Here is a 27,634-nt window from a genome sequence, read left to right as displayed (position 1 = left end):
GGGGGTGGCCGGCGCCGCGGGCACCGGCAGGGCTTCGGGCGCCCCGGGCAGACGCGGCACCGGCTCGGTGCCCTCCCTCCTCCCCCACTTTCCCCGCTGCAGGCTCGCCGACGTCCGCATGGACGTGGCCGTGCCCCACGCCACGGGGCTGCGGCGGGCGCTGGAGGTGGAGGACTGCGCCTGCCCCGAGGGCTACCGCGGCCCCTCGTGCCAGGTGAGCGCCGGCTCGGCCGCGGGGCACCGGCGGGCGGGCACCGGCGGGCGGGGGAGCGACGCGGCCCCCTCGCCCCCGCGCCGCCCTCCGCTCCGGCAGGACTGCGCCGCCGGCTACGCCCGCGCCGCCGGCGGGCTCTACCTGGGCACCTGCGAGCGCTGCCAGTGCCACGGGCACGCCGACGAGTGCCACCCCGAGACCGGCGTCTGCCAGGTGAGCCGCCGCCGCGCGCCCGCCTCTTCCCGCGCCGCCGGCGCCTGCCCGCGCTCAGCTCGGCTCTCCCCGTCCGCCAGGACTGCCGGGACCACACCGAGGGCGCCCAGTGCGACAAGTGCCGGCCGGGCTACTACGGCGACGCCGCCCGCGGGACCCCCGGCGACTGCCAGCCCTGTCCCTGCCACGGACCCCCCTCCGCCGCGCAGTGCGTGCGTCCCCCCCAGCCGCCGGCCCGGCCCCCCGCGCGGCGCCCGCCGGCCGCTCAGCTCTCGCCCTCTGCCTCACGCCAGGGAGACCCGGACCTGCTTCGCGGACGCCGACGGGCAGCCGACGTGCAGCGCCTGCGCCCCGGGCTACGCCGGACGGCTGTGCGAGAGGTGCACGGCGGCGGGGGCGGCGGGGGGCGGCGCGGGGCGCACGCCGGCGTGGCGCTGACCGTGCCCTCTCTCGCCCAGGTGCTCTCCGGGCTTCGCGGGGGACCCGCCGCGGGACGTGCCGTGCCGAGGTGAGCGCCGCGGCGGCGGGCGGCGCGGGGAAGGGGCCCGCTCGCCGCGGCTCACCGCTCCGCTTCTCGTCCCGCGCGCAGAGCTGGCCGAGCGGTGCCAGTGCGACCCGCGCGGCAGCCTCGGCGGGGAGTGCGACGCCGACGGGCGGTGCCAGTGCAAGGTGAGTCCGGCGCCGCGCCGTGCCGCGCCGTGCCCGCCGACCGGCCGCCTGACGCCCGCCTCGTCCCTCGCAGGCCAACGCCGAGGGTCCCCGCTGCGCCTCCTGCCGCCCCAACCACTTCCACCTGAGCGCCGACAACCGCCACGGCTGCCTGCCCTGCTTCTGCATGGGCATCGTCCAGCAGTGCGCCAGCTCCTCCTACTCCCGCAGCCTGGTACGAGCCGCGCCGGCGCTGCCGCCGCCGGCGTCCGTGCCGCCGCCGCCTGGCCCGGCCCCGCTCACCCCCGGCCCCCGCCCGCAGGTCAGCACCAACTTCGCGCCCGGCGCCTTCCAGGACTTCGCCCTGGTCAACCGGCAGCACAGCACCCGCGTGGCCGCGGGCTTCGGCGTGGAGGCGGGCGCCGAGGGCCCCCGGCTCACCTACGGCCGCTTCGGGCAGCTGGCGCAGGAGTCCTACTACTGGCAGCTGCCGCAGCCCTACCAGGGAGACAAGGTGAGGGCGGCTCCGGCCGCCGGCGCGGCGAGGGCTGCCGGCACCGGCGGCCCCGTCACCCCCTCCTTCCCTTGCAGGTGGGCTCCTACGGCGGGCGGCTCCGCTACACCCTGGCCTACGTCCCGGCGGGCCCGGGCGCCCCCCTGCCCGACGCCGACGTCCAGATCACGGTACGGGGCGCCGCGGGGGAGCCGGGCGGGCGCGGGGCGCCGGCGGCCGGACCCTCCCCTCCGTAACCCTCCTCGCCGTACCCCCGCAGGGCAACGACATCACGCTGGTGGCGTACCAGCCTGAGCTGCCGCCGCGGGCGCCGCGGGCTTTCGAGGTCGTCTTCCGAGAGGTAGGGCCGCGCCGCGCCGGCGCTCCCCCTCGGCGCCCGGCCCCCGGCCGGCCCCGACGTCCCCTCTCCGCCTGCAGCAATACTGGAAGCGCCCGGACGGGCAGCCGGCCACGCGGGAGCATCTCCTGATGGCGCTGGCCGACCTGGATGAGATCCTCATCCGCGCCACCTACTCCACCAACATGGCCTCGTCCAGCATCGCCGGCGTGAGCATGGAGACGGCCGTGCCGGCCGCCCCCGGCCTCCCGCCGGCGCCGGAGGTGGAGGAGTGCCGGTGCCCGCCGGGCTACCGCGGGCTGTCCTGCCAGGTGAGCGGGGCGGCCGGGTGCCGCGGGGCGGCCGGGTGCCGCCGCGCCGCCGCGCCGCACGGCTCTGCCGTCCTCGCTCCGGCAGGATTGCGCCGCCGGCTACACCCGCACCGGCGGCGGGCTGTACCTGGGCCACTGCGAGCTCTGCGAGTGCAACGGCCACTCGGACAGCTGCCACCCCGAGACCGGCACCTGCTCCGTAAGTGCCCCCGCGCGTGCCCGCCCGCCCGCCCGCCCGCCCGGCGCGGCACGGCGCCCCGCCGCCGGCGCCCTGCCGCAGCGCCCGCTGCTCCTCTCCGCAGAGCTGCCTGCACAACACGGCGGGCGAGTTCTGCGAGCAGTGCTCGCCCGGCTTCTACGGGGACGCCACCGCCGGCACGCCGGAGGACTGCCAGCCCTGCGCCTGCCCCCTGCTCCACCCCGAAAACCAGTGAGTGCTCCCGGGCTCGTGCCGGCCGCGACCGCGTGGGCTTTGCGCCCGGGTGGCCCCGGCGCCGGGGCGCTTTCGGGTGCCCCCCCCCACCGCCAGCGCCTCTCCCGCCCCGCAGGTTCTCGCGGACGTGCGAGAGTCTGGGAGCCGGCGGGTACCGCTGCACCGCCTGCGAGCCCGGCTACGCCGGGCAGTACTGCGAGCGGTAAGTGCCGCCGGCGGCGCGCTGCCCGCGGGCGACGGCACGCCGAGGTGCCGCGGAGCCCGGCACGCCGACCCGCGCCGTTTTGCCCCCCCCCACCACCACTTTCCCCGGCAGGTGCGCGCCCGGCTACGCGGGAGACCCCAACGTGCGGGGGCAGAGGTGCCTGCCCGTGGGTAAGTCGGGGAGGCGCGGCGGCGGCGGGCAGCGCCGGTGCCGCCGCGCCCGCCCTGACCCGCGCCGCTCGCCCCGCCGCAGACCGGGCGCCTCTCGCCGTGCGCGTCCACCCGCCGAGGACCACGGTGGCCCAGGGCAGCCCGGTGACCCTGCACTGCCAGGCCAGCGGCGACCCCCCTCTCTATTACTACTGGTCGCGGGAAGACGGACGGCCGCTGCCCGGCAGCGCCCAGAGCCGGCGCGAAGGTACCGGGGCCCGCGCGGTGCCCGCGGGGCTCTCGCCCGCCGCGGCGGGGCTCTCGCCCGCCCCGGCGCGCTCTCACCCGCCCCGCGCCCCTAGGTGAGGAGCTGCACTTCGCCAGCATCCAGCCCTCCGAAGCCGGCGTCTACATCTGCTCCTGCCGCAACCTGCAGCACAGCAACGCCAGCCGCGCCGAAGTCATCGTCACCGGTAGGGAGCCCGGGCAGGGTGGCGCCGGACGCCGGGAGGGCGAAGGCCCCGGCTCACCGCTCTCCCCCTCGGGCGCAGAAACCCCCGGCAAGCCCATCACGGTGACGGTGGAGGAGAAGAGGGTGCAGCGGGTGAAGCCCGGGACCGACGTCACCTTCATCTGCACGGCCAAGAGCAAGGTGATGGGTGCTGCAGGGCGGGCGCCCGGGTCCCCAGCCCTGTAGCGGGCACAGACGTGCCCGTGGGTGCCCACCTGGACGCGCAGCGCGTGTGGACACCTCTGGGCGCCTCCTCGGCTACGTAAGGCGTGTAGAAAGCCGCTGATGCCTACAGGCACCCCTGGGTGCCTATGTGGGCATGTGGGGTGGGCATGCACCCTTGGGTGCCCACCTAGGTGTGTGGAGGCCCCCAGGTGCCCACGTGGCTATGTGAGGTGCGTGTACACCCCTGGGTGTCCTCCTGGGGTGCATGCAGACACCCCTGGGTGTCTGTCTGGGCGTGCAGGTGCCCCTGGGTGCCTGCCCAGCTGCCCGGGTCCCCACGCAGCCAAGCAGGCCGTGCAGACACATTTGGGTGCCCCTGGGTGCCCATCTGGCCACGTGGGGCACGCAGACACCCGTGGGCGCCCGGGTGGGCAGGCAGATGTCCTCGGCCACCCGCCCACACCGCGGGAGCGCTGGGGGGCACCAAGCCCGGCGGAGCGGCTCGGAGCCGGCCCCCTGCCCTTCCTCACCGTCCTCCTCCTCGCCAGTCGCCCGCCTACACGCTGGTGTGGACGCGCCAGAACCACGGGAAGCTGCCGAGCCGCGCCATGGACTTCAACGGCATCCTCACCATCCGCAACGTGCAGCCCGAGGACGCCGGCGTCTACGTCTGCACCGGCTCCAACATGCTCGACATGGACGAGGGCACGGCCACGCTCTACGTCCAAGGTGCGCGCGCGCCCGCCCGCCCGCGCCCCGCTCCGGCCCCTTTACTGGGAGCGCTGGGAGCTGGGGGACCCCTTTGCACCCCCACGCCCCGCACGCGTGGCTGGTGAGCCCCGCTCAGGCGCCGGGGGGGGATTTGGGGTCCGTGCCTCGGTTTCCCCTCGAGTGAAAGCGGAGGAAAGCTCCTTCCGCGGAGAGCTGCGCTCCGTCCAGGCTCGCGGAGAGCCCGGAGGCCGCGGTGACGGGCAGGACTGCTGCCCGGGGGAAGCCCCTCTGCTTCCACCGCCCTTTCCTGAAAACTGTGACTTGTTTGCAGCCCCTTCTAAGACTCAGATGTTTTACGGGCCCGTTGAATTCATGGAAGGCCACAGACCCTGTAAGTCGGCAGGGGAGGGCAGGGCTGCCCGGCGGCAGCGGAGCCTGGCCGGGGGGCAGCAGCGGAACGGGCTGTGCCCGCTGGGGGCGTTTCCAGGGCGAGGGGGGCTCCCGGAGCGGGTAGGGTGCCGGGAGAAAAGGGTGGGGGGGGCTAGCTGGGGTGGTGGTGGGGGGGATGGCACCCGAGCCGTGCCCGCCGCCCACCCGCCGCGCGTCTCGTGCCGCCGCAGCCAGCCCCGCCGCGGCCCCCAGCGCCACCGTGGAGCCGGCGCAGCTGAGCGTGGCGCCGGGCCAGCCCGCCGAGTTTCGCTGCACGGCCACCGGCAGCCCCGCGCCCACCGTCGAGTGGCTCGGTAGGTGCCCGCCGGGGTAGGGGCGGGGGGCACGCCGGCGAGGCTGGGGCGCCCGGCGGCTGACCCCCCGCTCTGCCCGCTGCAGGCGGCGCGGGCGGCGCGCTGCCCCCGGGCGCCGCGGTCCAGGGCGGCATCCTGCGCTTCCCGGCCGCCGAGCCCGCCGACGAATCGCACTACCTGTGCCGGGCGCGCAACAGCGCCGGGCAGCACACGGCGCGGGCTTTCCTCCGCGTGCAAGGTGCGTAGCGTGGCCCTGGCGCACCGTGCCGTGCCGAGCCGAGCCGTGCCGGGCCGTGCCGAGCCGGCCGCCCTGACGCGCGGCGCTGCCCGCAGGTCCCGGCGCCCCGCAGGTGCAGGTGAGCCCTGAGCGGACCGAGGTGCAGGAGGGCTCCACGGTGCGGCTCTACTGCCGCGTCTCTGGCTCGCCCGACGCCACCATCTCCTGGGAGAGGCAGGAGGGCGCTTTGCCCCCGCAGGTGAGCCGGCGCGGGGGCCGGTGCCGCAAAGGTTTCGCCCGAGGGCAGCTCGCGCGCCGCCGGGCCGCCCCTCTGGCTGCTCCACGGCGCCGCGGCCTCTCCCTCGCCGCAGTCCCGCTCGGAGCGCACCGACATCGCCGCGCTGGTGATCCCCTCCATCGCGGCGGCCGACGGCGGCGTCTACCTCTGCGTGGGCACCAGCGCCGCCGGCACGGCCCGGGCCAGGATCGACGTGGTGGTGGTGCCGGGTAAGGGTGTGCGTGTCCGGGGACGCGCGGTGCCACGCGGCGGCGGCCCCGGGGACGGTCCCCGCGGCGCTTTCGCCGGGGCGCGCCGGGACCCGGGCGCCCGTCGGCCAGCTCGGCTCTCCGCAGGCGCCGCGCCGCCCGTCCGCGTCGAGTCCCCGTCCCCGTCCGTCGCCGAGGGACAGACTCTGGACCTCGACTGCGTGGTGGCCGGCCCCGGCCAGGCCACGGTGACGTGGTACAAGCGCGGCGGGTCGCTGCCCGCCGGCCACCAGGTTAGGGCGCGCGGAGCCGGGGTGCCGCGGCGGGGCGCCGGATGCCGACGCCGACGCCGTCCCCCCGCCCCGCCGCAGGTCTCGGGCACCCGCCTGCGCATCCCCCGCGTCACGGCGGCCGACGCCGGCGAGTACGTGTGCCGCGTCGCCTCCGGTGCCGCCGCGCAGGAGGCCTCCTTCTTCGTCACCGTCCACGCCGCGGGCGCCCCGGACTGTGAGTGCCGCCGCGCCGGTTTTGGGGGGGGGGTGGGGGATCGGGGCGATCGGGGCAGGGGGTTTTGCCCGGCTGGAGCTCTGCTCTCTGCTTTCGCAGCCCCGGGTGCCGCGGCGGCGGCGGCGGTGCGGATCGAGTCCCCCTCGACGCCCGTCCTCGAGGGCCAGACGCTGGACCTCAGCTGCGACGTCGGCGACGGCCGGAGCTCGGTGATGTGGTACAAGCGCGGCGGCTCGCTCCCGGCTAACCACCAGGTACCGGGGCCGGGAGGCGGCGTCCCGGCGGGCTGCCGGTTTGCGGGGTCGTTTCTCTCCCCCCCGCCGACGCTCCGTGCGCACCCAGGTCTCGGGCACCCGCCTGCGCATCCTCCGCGTCACGGCGGCCGACGCCGGCGAGTACGTGTGCCGCGTCGCCTCCGGCGCCGCCGTCCGCGAGGCCTCCGTCGTTGTCGCCGTCCAGGCCGGCTCCGGCTCGTCGTACGGTGAGGCCGGGCTCCGCTCACGCCCCCCCCCCCCCCCCCGCCTCGTCCCCCCGCCCCGGCGCGGCCCCGGCGCTCACCGCTCCGTGCCCCGGCGCAGGGCCGGTGGCGTCGGGCCTCGCGCCCCCCATCAGGATCGAGGCGTCCTCGCCCGCCGTGGCCGAGGGACAGAGCCTGGAGCTCAACTGCATCGTCGCCAGCCCCGCGCAGGCCACGGTGACGTGGTACAAGCGCGGCGGGTCGCTGCCGGCCAAGCACCAGGTAGGGCGAGCGGGTCCCTCCCGGCTGGAGGAGCGGGCTGGGATCGAGTTGCAGCCCCCCCAAAATCACACCTGCCCCCCACCACGACGCCCGTCCCGTCCCCGCAGGTGTCGGGCTCCCGGCTGCGGCTGCTGCAGGTGACGGCGGCCGACTCGGGCGAGTACGTGTGCCGGGTGAGCGCCGGGGCGGCCACCAAGGAGGCCTCCGTCGTGGTGACCATCCAGCCGAGCGGGGCCGTCACGCACCGTGAGTGGGGACCGGAGGGGACGCGAGGGTCTCGGTGCCCGCGGGGCGTCCCGTGCCGCCTCCCTGCGCTCACCGTCACGCCGTCGCGTCCCCCAGCCGCCGGCGCCACGCCGCCCGTGCGCATCGAGTCCTCCTCCTCCTCGGTGGCCGAGGGACAGACCCTGGACCTCAACTGCGTGGTGGCCGGCCCCGGCCAGGCCACGGTGACGTGGTACAAGCGCGGCGGGTCGCTGCCGGCCAAGCACCAGGTAGGGCGAGCGGGTCCCTCCCCGGCAGGGGAACGGGCTCGGGTGGCCCCGTGGCCCCCTGCAAGGCCAACCCGTCCCCCCGTGACGCCCGTCCTGTCCCCGCAGGTGTCGGGCTCCCGGCTGCGGCTGCTGCAGGTGACGGCGGCCGACTCGGGCGAGTACGTGTGCCGGGTGAGCGCCGGGGCGGCCACCAAGGAGGCCTCTGTCGTGGTGACCATCCAGCCGAGCGGGGCCGTCACGCACCGTGAGTCGGGACAGAGAGGTCCTGGGGGATGTCATGCATGGGGGGACACCAGCCACGGGTGGGAGATGCTCCTGGGGCTTGGCCGGACCCCGCGGTGCCGCGGCTGGACCCCGGGGCAAATTGCTCCCTGGAGGAGGTGCCCAGGCTCACGCCGCCGTCTCGGTCGCCAGCCGCCGGCGTGGCGCCGCCCGTGCGCATCGAGTCGTCCTCGCCCGCCGTGGCCGAGGGCCAGACCCTGGAGCTCAACTGCGTCGTCGCCGGCGCCGCGCAGGCCACGGTGACGTGGTACAAGCGCGGCGGGTCGCTGCCACCCAGGCACCAGGTAGGGCGAGCGGGTCCCTCCCCGGCGGCGGAACGGGCTCGGGCGGCGCCGCGGCCCCCCGTGACGCCCATCCCGTCCCCCCACGACGCCCGTCTCCCTCCCCGCAGGTGTCGGGCTCCCGGCTGCGGCTGCTGCAGGTGACGGCGGCCGACTCGGGCGAGTACGTGTGCCGGGTGAGCGCCGGGGCGACCACCAAGGAGGCCTCCGTCGTGGTGACCATCCAGCCGAGCGGGGCCATCTCCTACCGTGAGTAGGGCCGGGGGCGCCGGGGGCTGGCTCGCTCCGCGCGGCCCCTGTGCCCTCCCCGGCCCGACCCCGCTGTTTCGGTCCCCCAGCCGCCGGCGTGACGCCGCCCGTGCGCATCGAGTCCTCCTCCTCCTCGGTGGCCGAGGGCCAGACCCTGGACCTCAACTGCATCGTGGCGGGCCGGGGCCAGGCCACGGTGACGTGGTACAAGCGCGGCGGGTCGCTGCCGGCCAAGCACCAGGTGCGCGGGCGCCGCGTGGGCGTTTCGGGGCGGGAGGGGCCCTTTTGGGGCGGGAGGGGCCCTTTTGGGGCGGGCGTCCTCGTTCACCCGTGTCTTCTGCTGGCCGTCAGGTGTCGGGCACCCGCCTCCGCATCCCGCAGGTGTCGGCGGCCGACTCGGGCGAGTACGTGTGCCGGGTCGCCGCGGCGGGCGTCGCGCGGGAGAGCTCCCTCCTCGTCACCATCCAGAGCGGCGCCGGCTCCTCCTACGGTACCGGCGGCGGGGGGGGGGGGCACCGGGAGGGCCGCGGGCGGCCGCGGTGGGGCCGGGGAGGCGGCGGCGGCGGCGGCGCTGACGCCCGCCGTCCCCGTGCCCCAGCCGTGGGCGTCACGCCGCCCGTGAGGATCGAGACCTCGTCCGCCTCCGTGGCCGAGGGCCAGACGCTGGAGCTCAACTGCATGGTGGCGGGGCAGGGGCACCCCCACGTCAGCTGGTACCGGCGCGGGGCGCCTCTGCCCCCCAACAGCCAGGTGCGGGGCGTCGTGCCGGCGGCGGCAGCGGCGGCGGGGTGCGGGAGGCGAGCGCGTCCCCACCCCGCGTCTCCTCCCCGCAGGTCTCCGGCTCCCGCCTGCGCCTCGTCCAGGTGTCGGCGGCCGACTCGGGCGAGTACGTGTGCCGCGTCAGCTCGGGGACCGCCGCGCAGGAGGCTTCGGTCGTCGTCACCGTGCCCGCCGGCGCCGGCGCCTTCTACCGTGAGTGCGGGGCGGAGGGGCCGGGCAGCCCCCCGGGGCGCTGCCCACCCACCCACCCACCCGCCCGCCGACCGCCCCTCTCGCGTCCCCCAGCCCCGGGCGCCCCGCACCCCGTGCGCATCGAGTCTTCGTCCTCCTCCATCGCCGAGGGACAGACCCTGGACCTCAACTGCGTGGTGGCCGGCCCCGGCCAGGCCACGGTGACGTGGTACAAGCGCGGGGGGCCTCTGCCCGCCGGCCACCAGGTGCGCCCGTCCGCGCCGCCGCGCCGGCGCCCGCCCGCCCGCCCGCCGGGGGTCTTGCCGGCCGGCGCTCAGCGCCGTCCTCGCCCTCCCCGCAGGTGTCGGGCACCCGCCTCCGCATCCCGCACGTGTCGGCGGCCGACTCGGGCGAGTACGTGTGCCGGGTCGCCGCGGCGGGCGTCGCGCAGGAGAGCTCCCTCGTGGTGACCATCGACGACGGCGCCGCCGACCGTGAGTGCGGCGCTGCGGGGGGAGGCGGCGGCGGCGGCGGCGCTGGGGCCCGCGGGGACGTTTCGCCCTTACCTCTGCCCCGCGCAGCCTCCAGCGCCGCGCCGCCCGTGCGCATCGAGTCCTCGGCGCCCTCCGTCACCGAGGGCCAGACCCTGGACCTCAACTGCGTGGTGGCCGGCCCGGGCCGGGCCGAGGTGACGTGGTACAAGCGCGGCGGGTCGCTGCCGGCCAAGCACCAGGTAGGGGAGGACGCGGAGGGGCGGGGGCCGGGCCCGCGGCGCTCGCTGCCGCCGGGGCGCCGCCGGCCTCACGCCCCGCCGCCGCCGCCGCTCCGCAGCTCTCGGGGCCTCGCCTGCGGCTCTCGCAGCTCTCCGTGGCCGACTCGGGCGAGTACGTGTGCCGCGCGGGCTCAGGCGGCGGCGCCCGCGAGGCCTCCGTCACCGTCACCGTCTCCTCCCGCGACGGCTCCAGCTACCGTGAGTGCGAGCGGGGCCGGGGCCGGGGCGGGCACGTGCCGCCTCCGCCACGCTCCATCCCTCCGTTCCCTTTCCTGCAGGCCTGCAGAGCCCCATCATCTCCATCGACCCGCACAGCATGGCTGTGGCCCACGGCGAGGACGCCGCCTTCAAGTGCCGTGTCCACGATGGCGCCCGGCCCATCAACGTCACCTGGCGCATGGGGCCTGGCCAGCACTTCCAAGGTAGGGCTGTCGCCATGGTGGGCATCACCGTGGTGGACATTGTGGTGGGCATCACTGTGGTGGACATCGCTGTGATGGGCATCACCGTGGTGGACATTGCCATGATGGGCGTCGCCATGGTGGGCATCACCGTGGGGGACATTGTGGTGGGCATTGCTGTGGTGGGCATCACCGTGGTGGACATCGCTGTGATGGGCATCACCGTGGTGGACATTGCCGTGATGGGCTTCGCTGTGGTGGACGTTGCTGTGGTGGGCATCACTGTAGTGGACATTGTGGTGGGCATTGCTGTGGTGGGCATCACTGTGGTGGGCATCACCGTGGTGGACATCGCCGTGATGGGCTTCGCCGTGGTGGACGTTGCTGTGGTGGACATCACCGTGGTGGACACTGGCGAGGTCCCCGTGGCTGACGCTCACCCATCCTTCCCTAGATAACGTCAAGATCAGCCCCAACGGCTCGGTGATCTCCATCACCGGTGCCCACGCTGGCAACCAGGGCGCCTACCACTGCGTAGCCTCCAACCGCTTCGGCATCGCCAGCAGTGTGGTCAACCTCCTCGTGCAAGGTGGGCAGCACCCACAGGAGCCGCGGCGGCGTCCCGGCCCCCGACCCGTGCCCATGCCCTTCCCTCCTCTTCCTCCAGGCGCCCCCACGGTCTCGGTGATGCCGCCGGGTCCCGTGACGGTGAAGGAGGGCAAGTCCATCAGCCTGGAGTGCCTGGGCCGGGGCGAGCCGCGGCCGCTGGTGCGCTGGAGCCGGGTGGGCTCGCGGCAGAAGGTGGAGCACCAGACGCTGCTGCACATGGAGAGCCAGGCCGTGCTGCAGCTGACGCCGGCGAAAGCGGAGCACGCCGGCACCTACGTGTGCACGGCGCACAACGCCCTGGGCTCGGCGCAGGCCCAGGTGGCCGTGAGCGTGGAGACGGCGCGGAGGACTCCCGGCGCCCCGGAGGTGGTCACGTCGCCCGCCGTCACCGTGGTGGCCGGCGACACCGCCACGCTGAGCTGCTCCGCGACAGGTACGGGCGTCCGCCGCTGCGTCGGGGCCCCCAGCGCCCTTCGGGGACGCCCAGCGCTCACCCACCTCTCCGCGCCCGCAGGCGAGCCGGCGCCAACCATCGAGTGGTCGAAGCTGCGGGCGCCGCTGCCCTGGCAGCACCGGGTGCTCAACGGCACGCTGGTCATCCCCCGCGCGGCCCAGCAGGACTCGGGCCAGTACATCTGCAACGCCAGCAACGCCGTCGGCTTCGCCGAGGCCTTCGTCACCCTCGACGTGGAGAGTAAGGCTGGCGCGGGTGCTGCGGGCGGCCGCTCTCCTCCTGCAGGCGGGCGGGCAGCGGCGGGCGCCGCGGCCGGCTGCGGTGGGGGCACGGAGGTGCCCGGCTTGGGACCTGCTTCTCTCCTCTCCTGCGTGATTGCTACCATCCCTCTGCCCGCAAGCATCCCTTCTTCCGTCCCTCCATCCCTCCTTCCATCCGTCCCTCCATCCCTCCTTCCATCCATCCATTCCTCCATTCCCTCTCCTGTCCATTCCCCTTCCTGTCCAGTCTTCTATTCCTTCATCCCTTCTTCCATCTGTTCCTGCTTCCGTCCATCCCTCCATTCCTCCTCCTGTCTGTTCCTCCATCCCTCCCTCCTTCCATCCCTCCCTCCTTCCATCCCTCCCTCCATTCCTCCTATCTGCTCCTCCATCCCTCCCTCCTTCCATCCCTCCCTCCTTCCATCCCTCCCTCCATTCCTCCTATCTGCTCCTCCATCCCTCCCTCCTTCCATCCCTCCCTCCTTCCATCCCTCCCTCCATTCCTCCTATCTGCTCCTCCATCCCTCCCTCCTTCCATCCCTCCCTCCTTCCATCCCTCCCTCCATTCCTCCTATCTGCTCCTCCATCCCTCCCTCCTTCCATCCATCCCTCCATTCCTCCTCCTATCTGTTCCTCCATTCCTCCTTCCTTCCATCCCTCCTTCCACCTTCCCTCGTTACTTTGTCCCTTGATCCAGACCCTTCTCTCTGTCTCCATCGCATCCTTCCGACCATCCCTCCCTTCTCTCCCCACCTTTCCTTTCTGTCCACCCTCCAGTCCTTCCCTTGCTCCGGCGCTCTGCTCCCGCGCCCGCTCCCTTCCACCTGCACCTCCTTCTCTGTCTCGGCTCACCCTCCTCCGTCCGTCCGTCCGTCCTCCTTATGGACCCGTCCGTCCCTCGCTCCTCTCCCTGACGCCGGCCCTCGCACGTGCCCTCTCCTCCGTCTGTCCGCCGCCGCCTTCCCTGTCCCTCCCTCCTCCAGCCGCCCGCCCCGGCGGCGCCCGGCGGGGGCTGACGCGCCGGCGCGCCCGCAGCGCCGCCGTACGCCACAAGCCTGCCGGAGGAGAGCACGACGCGGGCGGGCGACGCGCTGCAGCTGCAGTGCCTGGCGCACGGCACGCCGCCGCTGCGCTACCACTGGGACAAGGTGAACGGCAGCTTGTCGGCGCGGGCCGCCCGCCGCGACGGCCTCCTGCGCATCAGCCCCGTGCTGCCCGCCGACGCCGGCACCTACCGCTGCCTCGTCTCCAACCGCGTGGGCGCCGCCGAGACCTTCGCCCGGGTCGCCGTCCTCGGCGAGCACCCAGGTGAGCTTCCCCGCGCGGCGGCCGGTGGTCGTCGTCGCCGCCGCGGCGCCCCGGGGCAGCGTCCCGGCACGTCGCCGCTCGGCTCTCCCTGCAGGCGACGGTGAGGAGCCGGCGCCCGCCGGCCCGCCGACGGCGCGGGTGACCCCCCGAAGCCTCGTCAGAGGGGTGGGCGGCACGGCCGAGTTCAGCTGCGCCGTCACCGGAGACCCCCGGGCGCGCATCGAGTGGCTCAAGGACGGCGGCGAGCTGCCCCCCGGCAGCAGCGTGCGGGATGGGGTGCTGCGGTAAGGGCGGCGCCGGGGTGCCGGGCGCCGGGGCCCCCGCTGCCTCCGGGGACGCCCCCGACGCCCCCCTCCGCCGTCTCCCCGCAGCATCCGTGACCTGGACCGCAGCGGCCAGGGCGTCTACACGTGCCGCGCCAGCGGCCCGGGCGGGCGGGCCGAGGACAGCGCCACGCTCTCCATCCAGGGTAGGAGCCCAGCGCCCCTCTCCTCCGCACCCGTGGGCACCCTGGGGCCCTCCAAGCTCTCTCCGTGCCCACGGGCACCTCTTTACTCCCTTGATTTCTCCCCATGCTCGTGGGCACCCCCCTGATTTCTCCCCACGCCCACTGGTACCCCCCAATCTTTCATGATACCTTTGGGCACCCCAGGACCCTCCAATCCCTCTCCATGCCCACAAGCACCCCAGCACCCTCTTGATTTCTTCCCATGCCCGTGGGCATCCTGGTATCCCCCAATCTCTCTTGATACCTTTGGGCACCCCAGGACCTCCAAGCTCTCTCCGCTCCCGTGGGCACCTGTTTACCCCTTTGATTTCTCCCTATGCCCGTGGGCACCCTGATGCCCCCTGATCTCTGTTGGTGCCTTTGGGCACCCCAGGACCTTCCAGTCTCTCCCCTTGCTCATGGGCACCTCTTTACCCCCTTGATTTCTCCTCGTGGGCACCCTGGTATCTTCCGACTTCTCTCCATGCCTGTGGGCACCCCAGGGCCCTGATCTCCCCCTGTGCCTGTTGGACCCCCCTAAGCCCCCCGATTTCTCGAGCCTGCGGGCACCCCGTCACCCCGCTGTCTCTCCACGTGTCCCAGCTCTGCCCAGGGCGCTGATCAACATCCGGACGGCGGTGCAGATGGTGCTGGCGGGCACGGCGGTGGAGCTGGAGTGCCTGGGGCTGGGCGAGCCCAAGCCCCACGTCACCTGGAGCAAGGTGGGCGGCCGCATCCGCCCCGGCGTGCTGGCCAGCGCCGGCACGCTGAAGATCGAGCGGGTGGAGCGGAGCGACGCCGGGCAGTACCGCTGCACGGCCACCAACGCCGTGGGCACCGTGCAGTCCCACGTCATCCTCCACGTGCAGGGTGAGCGCCCGCGCCCTGCCCGCCGCCGCGGTGGCGCCCCGTGCACCCCGGCGCGGCGGCCAAAGGTCCGTCTCTCCGCAGCCGCCCCCCAAATCGCCGGACAGCCCGAGGTCAAGGAGGTCTCGGTGGGCTCGGCGGCCGTTTTCCCCTGCCTGGCGTCCGGCTTCCCCGTCCCGGAGGTTAAATGGAGCAAGGTGAGTCGGAGCCGGCGGCGGGACGGCAGCGGGGCCGGGCGCCCGTGGGGTGCTGAGCCGCTGCCCTCGCCGCAGCTGGAGGGAGACCTGCCCGAGGCGGCCCGGGTGGAGGGCACCGTGCTCACGGTGCCGGCCGTGCGCCCCGAGGATGCCGGCGTCTACGTGTGCGCCGCTTCCAACCGGCGCGGCCAGGAGACCGCTTTCTCTGTGCTCCGGGTGCGAGGTGAGCGAGCGGGCGGGCGGGCGCGGGCACGGGTGCGAGCACCCGCGGGCGGGCGCCCGGCACCGCCGTCACCCCGCCGCGGCCCCGCAGAGCGCCTGGTGCCCTACTTCGCGCGGACGCCCCGCTCCTTCCTGCCGCTGCCCACCATCAAGGACGCCTACAAGAGGTTCGAGATCCGCATCACCTTCCGGCCCGACGCCGCCGACGGTGAGCGCCGCCGGCGCCCCTCGCCCGGCCCCTTCCCTCGCCGCAGCCGCCCCGGCCCTCTCTCATTCGCTCTGTTTCTCCTCCTCCATCCGTCCGTCTGTCTGTCCCTCTCCTCTCTCCTTTAGCTCTTATTCTGTACTCAGGTGAGTGGTTCGGCGCCCCGTTTCGGCGCCCGGCCGGGCAGCGGGGGCTGGAGGGGCCGTCGGGGGCATCCGTCGCCCTGGCCGGTGCAGCGGGTGCTGCCGGAGGGCACCCGCTCCCCGGGCGCCGCCCGCCGCCCCGGCCTCACGTGCTCTCTCCTCCGGCGCAGGGATGCTGCTGTACAACGGGCAGAGGAAGAGCAGCGGCGCCGACTTCGTCTCCTTCGGGCTCGTCGGCGGCCGCCCCGAGTTCAGGTGAGGGCCGCGCGCCCCGAAGGCGCCGGGCGGAGGCGGGCGCCGGTTACCCACGCGCCGGGCGCTCTCGCCGCAGGTTCGACGCCGGCTCGGGCATGGCCACCATCCGGCACCCGACTCCCCTCCGCCTGGGCGAGTACCACACCGTCCGCCTCTTCCGCAACCTCACCCAGGGCTCCCTGGCCCTCGACGGCTTCCCGCCCGTCAACGGCACCTCGCAGGTACGCGGCGGCCCCGGGCGCGCGCGGCGGCGCCGGCCGGGCGCCCGCCCTCACCCCTCCGCGCCCGCAGGGCAAGTTTCAGGGGCTGGACCTCAACGAGGAGCTGTACCTCGGCGGCTACCCCGACTACGACGCCGTGGCCAAGACCGGGCTCGGCAGCGGCTTCGTGGGTGAGCAGCGGGCGCGGGCGCCCCGGCCGGCGGCCGCCGAGCCGCCGCTGAGCCGCCGCCGCGTCCCGCAGGCTGCGTGCGCCAGCTCCTCATCCAGGGCGAGGAGGTCGTCTTCAGCGAGGCCGACCTGCGGGCGCACGGCATCTCCAACTGCCCCACGTGCCGGGACCGGCCGTGCCAGGTGAGCGGCGCCGGGGGACGGCGGGCGCCGGGGGCGGCGGGCGCCGGTCCGCTGACGCCCGCGGCTCTCCGCAGAACGGCGGCGTGTGCGAGGACGCCGAGAGCAGCGCCTACGTGTGCCGCTGCCCCGCCGGCTTCACCGGCAGCAACTGCGAGTACTCCCAGGCCCTGCACTGCCACCCGGGTGAGCACGGGGCCGGCGGCGCGGCGCGGCACGGCACCCCGCCGGCGCCCCCCCACCCCGGCTCACCGCCGCCCCCGTCTCCCCGCCAGAGGCCTGCGGGCCCGATGCCACCTGCGTCAACCGGCCCGACGGGCAGGGCTACACGTGCCGCTGCCACCTGGGCAAGTCGGGAGAGAAGTGCATGGACGGTGAGCGCGGGCCGGGGCGGCGGCGCGGCGGGCACGCGGGAGCGCCTAGCACCCCGGGGGGACGGGTGCGGCGCTGCAGCGGGTGCAGGGGGGCGGATATCGCCCCGGGGGGACGGGTGCAGCGCTGCAGCGGGAGCAGGGGTTCGGATATCGCCCCGGGGGGACGGGTGCAGCGCTGCAGCGGGAGCAGGGGGGCGGATATCGCCCCGGGGGGACGGGTGCAGCGCTGCAGCGGGAGCAGGGGTTTGGATATCGCCCCGGGGGGACGGGTGCAGCGCTGCAGCGGGAGCAGGGGTTCGGATATCGCCCCGGGGGGACGGGTGCAGCGCTGCAGCGGGAGCAGGGGGGCGGATATCGCCCCGGGGGGACGGGTGCAGCGCTGCAGCGGGAGCAGGGGTTTGGATATCGCCCCGGGGGGACGGGTGCAGCGCTGCAGCGGGAGCAGGGGGGCGGATATCGCCCCGGGGAGACGGGTGCAGCGCTGCAGCGGGTGCAGGGGGCGGATATCGCCCCGGGGGGACGGGTGCAGCGCTGCAGCGGGTGCAGGGGGGCGGATATCGCCCCGGGGGGACGGGTGCAGCGCTGCAGCGGGAGCAGGGGGGCGGATATCGCCCCGGGGGGACGGGTGCAGCGCTGCAGCGGGAGCAGGGGGGCGGATATCGCCCCGGGGGGACGGGTGCGGCGCTGCAGCGGGTGCAGGGGGGCGGATATCGCCCCGGGGGGACGGGTGCAGCGCTGCAGCGGGAGCAGGGGGGCGGATATCGCCCCGGGGGGACGGGTGCAGCGCTGCAGCGGGTGCAGGGGGGCGGATATCGCCCCGGGGGGACGGGTGCGGCGCTGCAGCGGGTGCAGGGGGGCGGATATCGCCCCGGGGAGACGGGTGCAGCGCTGCAGCGGGTGCAGGGGGCGGATATCGCCCCGGGGGGACGGGTGCAGCGGGCCCTGGGGAGCAGCTGTCACCCGAGGGAGATGGGTGCGATGGGCACGGCGAGCAGACGCCGCCTGGGGCGACGGGCACGGGGGAGCAGGTACCGCTCCGGAGAGATGGGCGTGCTGGGCCCGAGGAGGCGGGCATCGCCCCGGGGCCCGGGCTGAGGTGCCCCGGGCCCCCCCAGGTGAGGCCGTGAGCGCCCCGTCCTTCGACGGGGAGGACGCCTTCATCTCCTACCCGCCGCTGACCAACATCCACCACGAGCTGCGGGTGGACGCCGAGTTCAAGCCGCTGGCGCCCGACGGGCTGCTGCTCTTCAGCGGCGGCAAGGCGGCCCCCGTGGAGGACTTCGTGGCCCTCGCCATGGCCGGCGGGCACCTCGAGTTTCGCTACGAGCTGGGCTCAGGTACGCGGCGGGGCGCGCCGGGGGCCCCCGGCACCGCCGGCGTCCCTCGGAACCGCTGAGGTCCCAGGGCATCGCCGAGGTGCCCCGGGCACCGCTGGGGTCCGCTGGCATCGTTGGGGGTCCTCGGGTATCGCTGGGGTCCTTGGGCATCGTTGGGGTCCCCTGGGAGCTGCTGGGTCCTCGGGCAGCGCCGGGGTCCCCCGGCAGCGCCGGCGCCCCCAGGCCATCACCGAAGCGGGGTGCCGACGCCGTGCCGGCCGGGCACCGCTGGGCACCCCGCGAAACGCTGGGGGCGGCGCGGCGGTGCCGCCGTCCCCCCCCCCCTCCCCGTCTCGGCAGGCCCGGCAGTGCTGCGGAGCGCGGAGCCGCTGGCGCTGGGGCGCTGGCACCGCGTCTCGGCCGAGCGGCTGCACAAGGACGGCACGCTGGTGGTGGACGGCGGCCCGCCGGTGAAGCGCTCCTCGCCGGGCAAGAGCCAGGGCCTGAACCTGCGCACGCCGCTCTACCTGGGCGGCGTGGAGCCGGCGCTGCGCCTGCCCGCCGCCGCCAACGTCAGCGCCGCCTTCCGCGGCTGCGTCGGCGAGGTGAGCTCCGCCGGGGCCCCGCGGGCCGGCGCCGCCGCCGCCCGCGGGACCGACCGCCGGGGCGCTTCCCCTTGCAGGTGTCGGTCAACGGGAAGAAGGTGGACCTGTCCTACAGCTTCCTGCAGAGCCGCGGCGTCGCGCAGTGCCGCGAGAGCTCGCCCTGCGAGCGGGCGCCGTGCCGGCACGGGGGCCGCTGCGTGACCGCCGGCGCCTCCTTCCGCTGCCTCTGCCGCGACGGCTTCAGCGGTGAGCCCGGGGCGGCCGGGGCGCGCGCCGGCACCGCGGCGGGCTCCCGCGGCGCGCTGACGCCCGCGTCCCCAGGGCCGCGCTGCGAGCTGGCCGACGACCAGTGCCTGCTGGGCAACCCCTGCCTCCACGGCGGCACCTGCAAAGCCAACGCCTGCCTCTGCCCCGAGGGCTTCGCCGGCGCCTACTGCCAGCACGGTGAGCGCCGGGACGGCGCGGCGGGCGGGCGGCCACGGCGGGACGCCCGGCCCTGACGCCCCTCTCGCCCCGCGCAGGCTCGGCGCTCGCGGAGCTCGACCGCGACTGGGCGCACGAAGGCAGCGGCGGCAACGGTAGGGCGGCTCGGCCCCCGGCGCCGCGTCCCTCGCCGGGGCGCCGCGTCCCTGGCCGGGGCGCCCGCGCTCACCCCGTCTCCCCGCCTCCGCAGACGCCCCCGGGCAGTTCGGCGCCTCCTTCCGCGACGGCGGCTACCTGGCCTTGCCCGGCCACCTCTTCCCCCGCGGGTAAGGCGGCGGCGGCGGCGTTGCGGCGGCGTTGCGGCGTTGGCGGCGGCACCCGCGTGCCCCGCGGCCCTGACGCCCCCCCCGCTCTCACCGCAGCGCCCCCGGAGCGCCCGAGACGGTGGAGCTGGAGGTGCGGACCGGCAGCGCCGACGGCGTGCTCCTCTGGCACGGCGCGGTGAGTGCGGCGAAGCGGGGCCGCCCGCCCCGTCCCCGTCCCCGCCGCCGCCGCCGCTGACCGCCCCGCTGTGCCCGCAGGAGCCCGGCGAGAGCGGCAAAGCCAAGGACTTCATCGGCCTCGGCCTGAAGGACGGGCACCTGGTGTTCAGGTGAGCGGGCGCCCCGCGCCGCCGGCCCCCCGCGGGCGCCCGGCCCTCGCCCCTGCGCTGAGCCCGGCGTCGCTCTCGCAGCTACCAGCTGGGCAGCGGCGAGGCCGCCATCGTCTCCGAAGACCCCATCAACGACGGCGAGTGGCACCGGGTGACGGCCACCAGGTGGGTCGAGAGGTGGGGCGCGCGGGGCGGGGGGCTGCAGCCAGCGTGGGTGCTGACGGGTGCCTCCGCAGGGAGGGACGCCGCGGGTGGCTGCAGGTGGACGGTGAGGAGCCCGTGCATGGAGAGTCACCAGGCACCAACATCATGGCCAACACCGAGGGCAACATCTACCTCGGTAGGGCACAGCCGGGAGGACTGGGGCATGGGGAGAGCAGGGATGGGAGGCACGGATGGTGCATGGGGTGGCCACGGATGGATGGGACATGGGGTGGGCACAGATGGGACATGGGGTCGCCACAGATGGATGGGATGTGGGGTGGGCGCGGATGGGACATGGGATGGTCATGGAGGAAGGGACATGGGGTGACCATGGACGGATGGGACATGAGATGGCCAAGGATGGATGAGACATGGGATGGTCATGGAGGAATGGACATGGGGTGACCGTGGATGGATGGGACATGGGATGGCCAAGGATAGATGGGACATGGGGTGGGCACGGATGGGACATGGGATGGCCATGGATGGATGGAACATGGGGTGGGCACAGATGGGACATGGGGTGGCCACGGATGGATGGGATGTGGGGTGGGCACGGATGGGACATGGGATGGCCATGGTTGGATGGGACATGGGGTGACCATGGTTGGATGGGACACGAGGTGGGCACAGATGGGACATGAGGTGGTCACGAAGGAAGGGACATGGTGTGGGCATGGATGGGACATGGGATGGGCATGGACGGCACCTGTCGTCCCACCCCGGTCCCCGCAGGCGGCGCCCCGGACCCCCGGAGCCTCACGGCCGGCAAGTTCGTCTCAGGAATCACCGGGTGCCTCCGGGGCCTGGTGCTGGCGCCCGCGGGCGCCCCCCGGCACCCCATCGACCTGCGGCACCGGGCGGCGGGCGGCACCGCAGTCCCCGAGTGCCCCTCGTAGCCCCGCGCCCCCCTCATGCCGCCCCCCCTGCTGCAGCGCCCAGAATTTGAGGGGGGGGATTTTTTGTTTTTCGATTTTTTATTTTTTTTTTTATTTTATTTTTTTTTTGCGAAAAGCCAAGAGGACAAACGGTGCTCGGCCGCCACCGGGGTGCTTCGCCGCCCGGGGAGGCCCCGCCAAATGTTTACACTGCCCTGACCCGTGCCGGCGCGGCCGGGTGCCTCCTGGGGTGGCCCCGGGGTGTTATTATTTGGGGGGGGGGCACCCCTGCCCCACGGCTCGCTCTTTGCGGGGACGCCTATTAAAGGAGAGAGATGGACTGCGCCTGGTGTGTGGCACCCTGCCGGGGGGGGCACCCGTGGGTGTCCTTAGGGGCGGGGGGTATGGAGGGGGGTCTGGGGTGGGTATGGATGAGCATCCAGGGAGGTAGGGATGGGAGTCCGTGGGGATACGGACCTAAGGGTCTAGGGGGTATGGTTGGGGGTCTAGGGGAGTATGGATCTTGGGTCCACGGGGGTATGGATGGAGGTCCAAACGGGTGTGGATGGCGGCCCATGGGGGTATGGACCTAGGGGTCTAGGTGGTATGGATGGGGGCCCATGGGGGTATGGATGGGGGCCCATGGGGGTATGGACCTGGGTGTCTAGGTGGTATGGATGGGGGCCCATGGGGGTATGGATGGGGGCCCATGGGGGTATGGACCTGGGGGTCTAGGTGGTATGGATGGGTGTGTATGGGGGTATGGATGGGGGCCCATGGGGGCATGGACCTGGGGGTCTAGGTGGTATGGATGGGTGTGTATGGGGGTACGGATGGGGGCCCATGCGGGTATGGACCTGGGGGTCTAGGTGGTATGGATGGGTGTCTGTGGGGGTACGAATGGGGGCCCACGGGGGCATGGACCTAGGGGTCTAGGTGGTATAGATGGGGGCCCATGGGGGTACGAATGGGGGCCCATGGGGGTATGGACCTGGGGGTCTAGGTGGTATGGATGGGTGTGTATGGGGGTACGGATGGGGGCCCATGGGGGCATGGACCTGGGGGTCTAGGTGGTATGGATGGGTGCCTGTGGGGTATGGATGGGGGCCCATGGGGGCATGGACCTGGGGGTCTAGGTGGTATGGATGGGTGTGTATGGGGGTATGGATGGGGGCCCATGGGGGTATGGACCTGGGGGTCTAGGTGGTATGGATGGGTGTGTATGGGGGTACGGATGGGGGCCCATGGGGGCATGGACCTGGGGGCCTAGGTGGTATGGATGGGTGTGTATGGGGGTATGGATGGGGGCCCATGGGGGTATGGACCTGGGGGTCTAGGTGGTATGGATGGGTGCCTGTGGGGTATGGATGGGGGCCCATGGGGGCATGGACCTGGGGGTCTAGGTGGTATGGATGGGTGCCTGTGGGGTATGGACCTTGGGTCCGGGGGGGTGTGGATGGGTGTCTATGGGGGCATGGGTGGGGGCCCGGGGGGGGCCCGGGCCCTGGGTCCGGCCGAGGAGGATCCCGCAGCTTTGGGCGGGGGGCCCGGGCCGGATGCGTGCGGGGGCTGCGGCCGCGGGTGTCGCAGGAGGGGTGGGCCCGGGGGGGGGGGGGCAGGCGGCCACGGAGCGGGGTGGGGGGGGGGGGTGGAATCCGGGGGGGCCGCGCGTGGGAAGGACCCAGGCGGCCGGGGGCGGGGCCACGGCATGGCCACGCCCCACGGGGCGCCAGGGACACGCCCCCCCCCCCCACGCTCTGGCCACGCCCCTCCCACCCAGCGTCGGGGCGGGGAGCCCGGCGTCGCGCTTTGGTGGCGTCAGCGCGTCGCGCGCGCGTGTCGTCACCGGCCGTGACGGCGGCGGCGGCGGCGGCGGCGGGGAGGGGTCGGACCGGGCCGGGCCGGGCCGGGCCGCGCCGCGGCGGGGGGCGGGGGCGGCGGCGGCGATGGCGCCGCGGCTGCAGCTGGAGAAGGCGGCGTGGCGCTGGACCGAGACGGTGCCGCCCGAGGAGGTGGCGCAGGAGCACATCGAGGCGGCCTACCGCGTCGGGCTGGAGCCCTGCCAGCGCGGCGCCTGCCGGTACCGGGCCCGGCCCCGCCGCCCGCCCGTCTCCGCCCTGCCCCGCCGCCCCTCGCCCCCTTCTTCGGGCCTGGCCCCGGGGTGGGCGGCCCCGGGGTGGGGGGAGCCCCGTGTCCTCCCCGTATTTGGGGCCCCGGGGGACTCCCCCCCCCCCAATTCCCTTCCCTGGGTGCCCCCGTTTCCCCCCTGTCCCATCCCATCCTGTAGCTGGGGGTGTGGGGGGGACGCCCGGTTCCTCCTCCGGGTGCCCCGAGGTGTGGGGAGCCCGAGTGCCCTGTCCCTGGGGATCTGGGGGAGCCTCACCCGTTCGCTTCTCGGGGGCCCCTCATCGCCCAGGGTTGTGGTGACCCCACGTTTCTCCCTCTTCCTCCCCAGATCCCCCAGCCCCCCGAATAGTGGTCTCCCCAGGGGTCCTCCATTTTTCCTCTCCAGCTCCCCATCCATTAGACTCTCCCCAAGCTTTTGGGGTTGTGCTGACCTCCCCATCCCCTCTGGTCCTCCTCTGTGCTTTTGGGGTTGTGGGGAGCCCCCCTGTTGCCCTTGCCCCCCCCCTTTTACCCCTCCCTAACGGGTACTGCTCCCTCCCCGGGGTGACAGTTGGGGCTGGTCCCGGTTCCGCAGGAGGAACTGCCGGGGGAACCCCAACTGCCTGGTGGGCATCGGGGAGCACGTCTGGCTGGGCGAGATCGACGAGAACAGCTTCCACAACATCGACGACCCCAACTGCGAGCGCCGCAAGAAGGTAGGGCCTGCCCCCCTGCCCCCCAGACATCCCCTGCGTAGTGGGGCCTGGACCAGCCCCCGGGGAGGTGCGGGGAAGGGGAGGTAAAGCCTGCGCATACTCTAGAAGTTTGGGATCGACCCTTAGAAAGACTAAGCCCAGCATGAGAAAAGACCTGTTGTCTTCTGCCCTGCGTGCAGGTGGCTCCCAGGAGTTGGGGTCTGCGGTCTCGGGGGGCTGTTGCTGGTGTCCTGTAGGTGGGCTGTGACCCGCAGGCAGAGTGATGCTACTGCAGTCTTTCCCTGATAAACAGCCTGCTCCTGTGCAAGAGGAACACGTGCCGGAAGAAAACTTCTTGATCATAAATTTGCGTCCCGTCTTTTTGACCCTAGAAGGGAAACGGGAGGGTTTTTCTCCAGAAAAGCACTCTCAGGTGCACAGTGCTCGGGAGATGCTGTGTTCCCTCCTCGTGCCCAAGGAGCACAGACTTTGGGGAGAATCCCTCTGAGCAGAGATCCCCTCCATACCAGTAACACATTGCAAGCTCAGTTAAGGGTGATAGAGCAGAACAGCTGACCCAACTGTTGGATTTCTCTTGTTTGCTTCTTTGGAGTAGCGAGTTACATGTGTTGCTTTCTTTTTTATGCTAGAATGCGTTTGTAGGCTTAACGAACCTTGGAGCCACGTGCTACGTGAACACTTTCTTGCAGATGTGGTTTCTTAACTTGGAGCTTCGGCAAGCCCTTTACTTGTGTCCGAGCACCTGCAGCGAGTACACGACTGGCGAGGGCATCCCAAAAGACAAAGGTCAGTGGAAGGTCGTAACAGCTGTCTGTGTTTTCCCTTGCGGTAAATGGAAGCTGTTTGGCTCATTCGAGCCCAGAGGAATTTTGTTGGCACAGTGAAACTCCTGTAACTTGCGTGTCCTCTGGCGCGGGGTATTGCTGTGTTTCACAGTCAGAAGAGCAGTAAATGCTGTACCAAATAAGTAGAAGAGGAGGAATCACAATACTTGCTTTTGTATTTTAAAACGTCTTAGCAGCCACCCCTTGGGATTAGCATGGTGCTTCTTTCTACTGTTATTTCTAAAACCTCATGTGGCACTGGTTTTGGGATAGCATTTATCACTGGAGTTGATGACTGGAGTAACAACTGTTTGTCCTATCTGCGGAGCACACTGCTCTCTTTAAGTGCTTGACCTAGCTTTTAGGAGCAAACCAACCTAAACCATTCTTTACCAGAGTTATTTTTAAGTTGGAGTGAGTTGATCTGGTTGAACATTTGTGTTCCTTTTTTTGCCAAGATGCTTCACGCCTTAATGATAGCAGTGGGGTGAGGGAGAGAGTGGTTTTTGCTACCATGGAGCCACGCCTTGTCCCGTGAGAGGACAAGTATTGAGGTACCAGTAAGTATGAGACTTTAAATGCCAGCACAGTAGACCTGACGGGCTCGGGTAAGATAGATTTTTGTGTTGCATACAGCATTATAGGTGTACCTTGAGTTAGTACAGCTGCCTGATTTCTTCTGGTCCTGTTTTTATAGTATTTTATGAATGAGGCACTGCCCTTTGATTTAAATAAGAAGCTGTTGCTATGTGGTAATCAGCACACGTTGCTTAAACTGTTTACTAGCAGCTCATGTAAGGCACTGTGGGATTTTTGGCCTGAGCTGTGACTTAGCTGTCATAACTAGTACTAACTGTTTCAGGTCTCATGGTAGTTAAAAAATGTTTATTAAAAAAATATTTCTAATTAAGCTTGCATATGTCAACAACAAAGAAAAAGCAAATTACTTTAACTGAACGATTTTATCTTGAGATGAGACAACATAACTCACGAGTAATTTCTGCAACTTGTTTTGTGCTAGACTACGAGCCTCAGACCATTTGTGAACACCTCCAGTACCTATTTGCCTTGCTGCAGAACAGTAAAAGGCGATACATCGATCCTTCTGGGTTTGTGAAAGCGCTGGGCTTGGATACAGGACAGCAGCAGGTATGCTTGAGGTGTCTTCCTGATGTGTTCCTCCTGATGTGCTCTCTTTTCCAACTGCTTTGCCTAGGGACGAGCAATTACCTTCTTTAAAGAAGCGCGAAACTGCCCTTTTCTATTATTCTCCCATCTCTGAGTGGTGATCTCTCGCCCAGCCTCATTTGTGCAAATACAAAGGGACAAGCAGCGCTCCAGGCCCTTCCTGTCCCTGCGTGAGCTCAGCTCCTGCAATGGGACGGGGCGTTAGCGAGTGATTAACTTTGGCTCCGCAGAGTGGGAGGAGGCTGGAGGGGGCTGTGAGGAAGGTAGTTCATGGGCTGCCTCTCCCGTGCCTGGGGGCAGGGGGAAACGCTTTGTGGCCTGTAGTTTGGGGTGGGGGGGTTGAGGTGGGAAGGGCTCCAGTAGGATGAGGAGCAGCATGGTTGAGAAGTGCTGGGAGCCTGCTGAAAGGCCCAGGGAGGTTGCTGCCCTGCTGGGGCTGGTTGGCAGCAGCCTCAGACAAGCCTGCTGAAGCCGGAGGGGAAGTTTTGCCTCTGTTAGAGGTGACAGGAGGCAGGATGAGAGTCGCAGCTAGGTGGACGGATGCTCGGCACGGCAGCATCGGGTGCCTTATGAGGAAGACCTGAAGCTTAGGCGGGAGGGAGAGATTTGAAAGTTCTCTGCGGAGACAGTGTGTCTGGGGCAGGGAATGCATGCAGCAGAGAGGTGTGAGCACCATAGGTGGAGCCTGCAGAACTGTCACAAAAACTGAATAGGATTTCGGAAAAGGATATATCTTAAAAGAACGCTTTGAGATGTAGGGGGACGAAGAACATGAGCGACAGTGGGTGATTTCTTAAGAGAATTAGAAGCAGAAAGTTGCTTCGAGTCTCTGGGAGAGAAGTGATCATTAAAGACTGGTGATACTAGCAGAGAGTAAAGTACTGTGTGTGGTTTTAACAGCTCTAAGAGCTGGAGAGGAAACCTGCAGGCTTGGAGCAGACGTGGCAGTGGGAAGGTTAGAATTTGGAGAGTCAGCAGGTGTCAAGGGTAGGATGGGTGGGAGACAGTTGAGCCAAAGGAGAGCGAGGGTGGGAGAGGGAGCAAAGAAAACTGGGTACTAGGGGGAAAGGGAGGGCCTGAGACGGGTGTGGACAAGTTCCCGAGTCTCGCAGGAGGAGCAGAAGCTGTTTGTTTCTTTGGAGGAATCTGAAAGGGAGAAGTGGAAGTAGCAGGATAGGAGACTTGAGGGCACAGAGGTGGCGAAAAAGCAGCCGTAGTGTTTGGTGCAACTGGAAAACGAAAGTGGATTGTGCTGCTGGGACTATGTCCGTGGAGCTATTGCTAGCGTGAGTTGGTGTAGCTTGGCAAGTCATCCCATCTCTACTTACCTGTTGCCTCTCTCTGATATGGCTAAGACCTATAATTAAAACAGGAATAGCTTGTATTATATGCCAAGGCTTTGACAAATGAATGTTAGTGGGATAAAGAGGTGAGACAGAGAGATTTACTCTCCTGCCAAACTGTACTGTGGCAGAGGAAGATTAATACTCTGTAAATTTATTCCTGTGTTCCCTACCGGATAAGGATGTTCTGAACCTGTTGTCCACAGTGCTGTGGTCAAATGAGGCAGAGAAACTGTTTGTGTTGCTGCTTCTGAGCAGCAGAAGCCAATGTGGGATATGCAAGGCGGAGTCACAAAGGGATTTATGTGGTTAACAAGCTGCTGGGGATTTTGTTTTGTTTTGTTTTTTCCTCCTTCTCAGGATCCTGCAAATAGCAGGGCAGAAGTCAAACCACCCTGAGCTATTGGCCAGGAGCCAGCTTAACTCATGCTGCAGTCTCACGCTGGGGGTCTTGTGCTCCTTTTAGGCAAATTCCTCTTTTCTTTAGTTCTCCTGACTGGTCTTTTTCTATTCAGCGCACGCTGAAGTTTCTGTGCAGCTTGTGTGTAGGACTCCGTGTAATTTGCAGTAAATTAGCGATGAGGTTGTGATTGCGCTTTGCACTGCGGTGTATTGTTAGCCAACTTGGCTTTCTGTTCTAGGATGCCCAGGAGTTTTCAAAGCTGTTCATGTCCCTGCTAGAAGATACTTTATCCAAACAAAAGAATCCAGATGTTCGAAACATAGTGCAAAAGCAGTTCTGTGGAGAATATGCATATGTCACAGTGTAAGTATTTGTTCTTTGGGAATAACCTTTCTGCAAATATTTAAATGTTTTAGAAGAATTTGAGCAGGAAAGATTCCTCTTAACAGCTGTAGAAGGCAGGTAAGCTTCTACTGAAATGTTGCGTGACAAG

The 27,634-nt window shown here is 70.4% G+C and overlaps 2 protein-coding genes across 5 annotated transcripts in view; both read left to right on the top strand.

Moving 5' to 3' along the window:
* The window catches only part of HSPG2 (heparan sulfate proteoglycan 2), a 28,989-nt gene extending 8,088 nt beyond the window's left edge, over nt 1-20,901 (top strand). Inside the window, 67 exon segments of the mRNA XM_062593418.1 lie at nt 103-214; nt 314-427; nt 508-635; nt 721-807; nt 886-1,096; nt 1,170-1,310; nt 1,398-1,589; nt 1,667-1,759; nt 1,849-1,929; nt 2,007-2,237; nt 2,323-2,436; nt 2,540-2,667; nt 2,786-2,872; nt 2,987-3,045; nt 3,128-3,292; nt 3,387-3,497; nt 3,576-3,676; nt 4,249-4,429; nt 4,743-4,802; nt 5,032-5,154; nt 5,240-5,392; nt 5,488-5,630; nt 5,743-5,878; nt 6,005-6,150; nt 6,707-6,845; nt 6,943-7,103; nt 7,211-7,349; nt 7,446-7,597; nt 7,703-7,841; nt 8,012-8,163; nt 8,271-8,409; nt 8,499-8,650; nt 8,761-8,899; nt 9,008-9,159; nt 9,243-9,381; nt 9,475-9,626; nt 9,722-9,854; nt 9,942-10,093; nt 10,192-10,330; nt 10,411-10,554; nt 10,988-11,122; nt 11,201-11,575; nt 11,657-11,836; nt 12,892-13,164; nt 13,259-13,448; nt 13,536-13,633; nt 14,255-14,521; nt 14,603-14,715; nt 14,791-14,938; nt 15,029-15,145; nt 15,456-15,540; nt 15,617-15,761; nt 15,832-15,931; nt 16,003-16,112; nt 16,187-16,295; nt 16,385-16,483; nt 17,599-17,820; nt 18,160-18,404; nt 18,482-18,650; nt 18,726-18,848; nt 18,926-18,982; nt 19,078-19,153; nt 19,250-19,328; nt 19,409-19,479; nt 19,561-19,644; nt 19,716-19,819; nt 20,419-20,901. Coding sequence (XP_062449402.1) covers nt 103-214; nt 314-427; nt 508-635; nt 721-807; nt 886-1,096; nt 1,170-1,310; nt 1,398-1,589; nt 1,667-1,759; nt 1,849-1,929; nt 2,007-2,237; nt 2,323-2,436; nt 2,540-2,667; nt 2,786-2,872; nt 2,987-3,045; nt 3,128-3,292; nt 3,387-3,497; nt 3,576-3,676; nt 4,249-4,429; nt 4,743-4,802; nt 5,032-5,154; nt 5,240-5,392; nt 5,488-5,630; nt 5,743-5,878; nt 6,005-6,150; nt 6,707-6,845; nt 6,943-7,103; nt 7,211-7,349; nt 7,446-7,597; nt 7,703-7,841; nt 8,012-8,163; nt 8,271-8,409; nt 8,499-8,650; nt 8,761-8,899; nt 9,008-9,159; nt 9,243-9,381; nt 9,475-9,626; nt 9,722-9,854; nt 9,942-10,093; nt 10,192-10,330; nt 10,411-10,554; nt 10,988-11,122; nt 11,201-11,575; nt 11,657-11,836; nt 12,892-13,164; nt 13,259-13,448; nt 13,536-13,633; nt 14,255-14,521; nt 14,603-14,715; nt 14,791-14,938; nt 15,029-15,145; nt 15,456-15,540; nt 15,617-15,761; nt 15,832-15,931; nt 16,003-16,112; nt 16,187-16,295; nt 16,385-16,483; nt 17,599-17,820; nt 18,160-18,404; nt 18,482-18,650; nt 18,726-18,848; nt 18,926-18,982; nt 19,078-19,153; nt 19,250-19,328; nt 19,409-19,479; nt 19,561-19,644; nt 19,716-19,819; nt 20,419-20,582 — 9,358 coding nt within the window. The 3' untranslated portion in view covers nt 20,583-20,901.
* A 1,597-nt stretch (nt 20,902-22,498) lies between these two features.
* USP48 (ubiquitin specific peptidase 48) overlaps nt 22,499-27,634 on the top strand; it is a 34,342-nt gene continuing 29,206 nt past the window's right edge. For 3 of the 4 annotated variants that reach the window (XR_009960547.1, XM_062593333.1, XM_062593332.1), the window contains exons 1-5: nt 22,499-22,641; nt 23,263-23,383; nt 24,013-24,169; nt 25,229-25,356; nt 27,380-27,504. Coding sequence is in view for 3 of the 4 variants with exons in the window: in XM_062593333.1 (XP_062449317.1) it covers nt 22,508-22,641; nt 23,263-23,383; nt 24,013-24,169; nt 25,229-25,356; nt 27,380-27,504 (665 nt within the window). In the remaining variant the exon portion in view is untranslated. The remainder of the gene's footprint in view (nt 22,642-23,262; nt 23,384-24,012; nt 24,170-25,228; nt 25,357-27,379; nt 27,505-27,634) is intronic. The other variant, XM_062593334.1, reaches the window with a different exon arrangement.

Source organism: Rhea pennata, chromosome 22 (genome assembly GCF_028389875.1).
Source record: "Rhea pennata isolate bPtePen1 chromosome 22, bPtePen1.pri, whole genome shotgun sequence".
Taxonomy (NCBI): Eukaryota; Metazoa; Chordata; class Aves; order Rheiformes; family Rheidae; genus Rhea; species Rhea pennata.
This window is presented reverse-complemented; position numbering and strand designations above follow the sequence as displayed.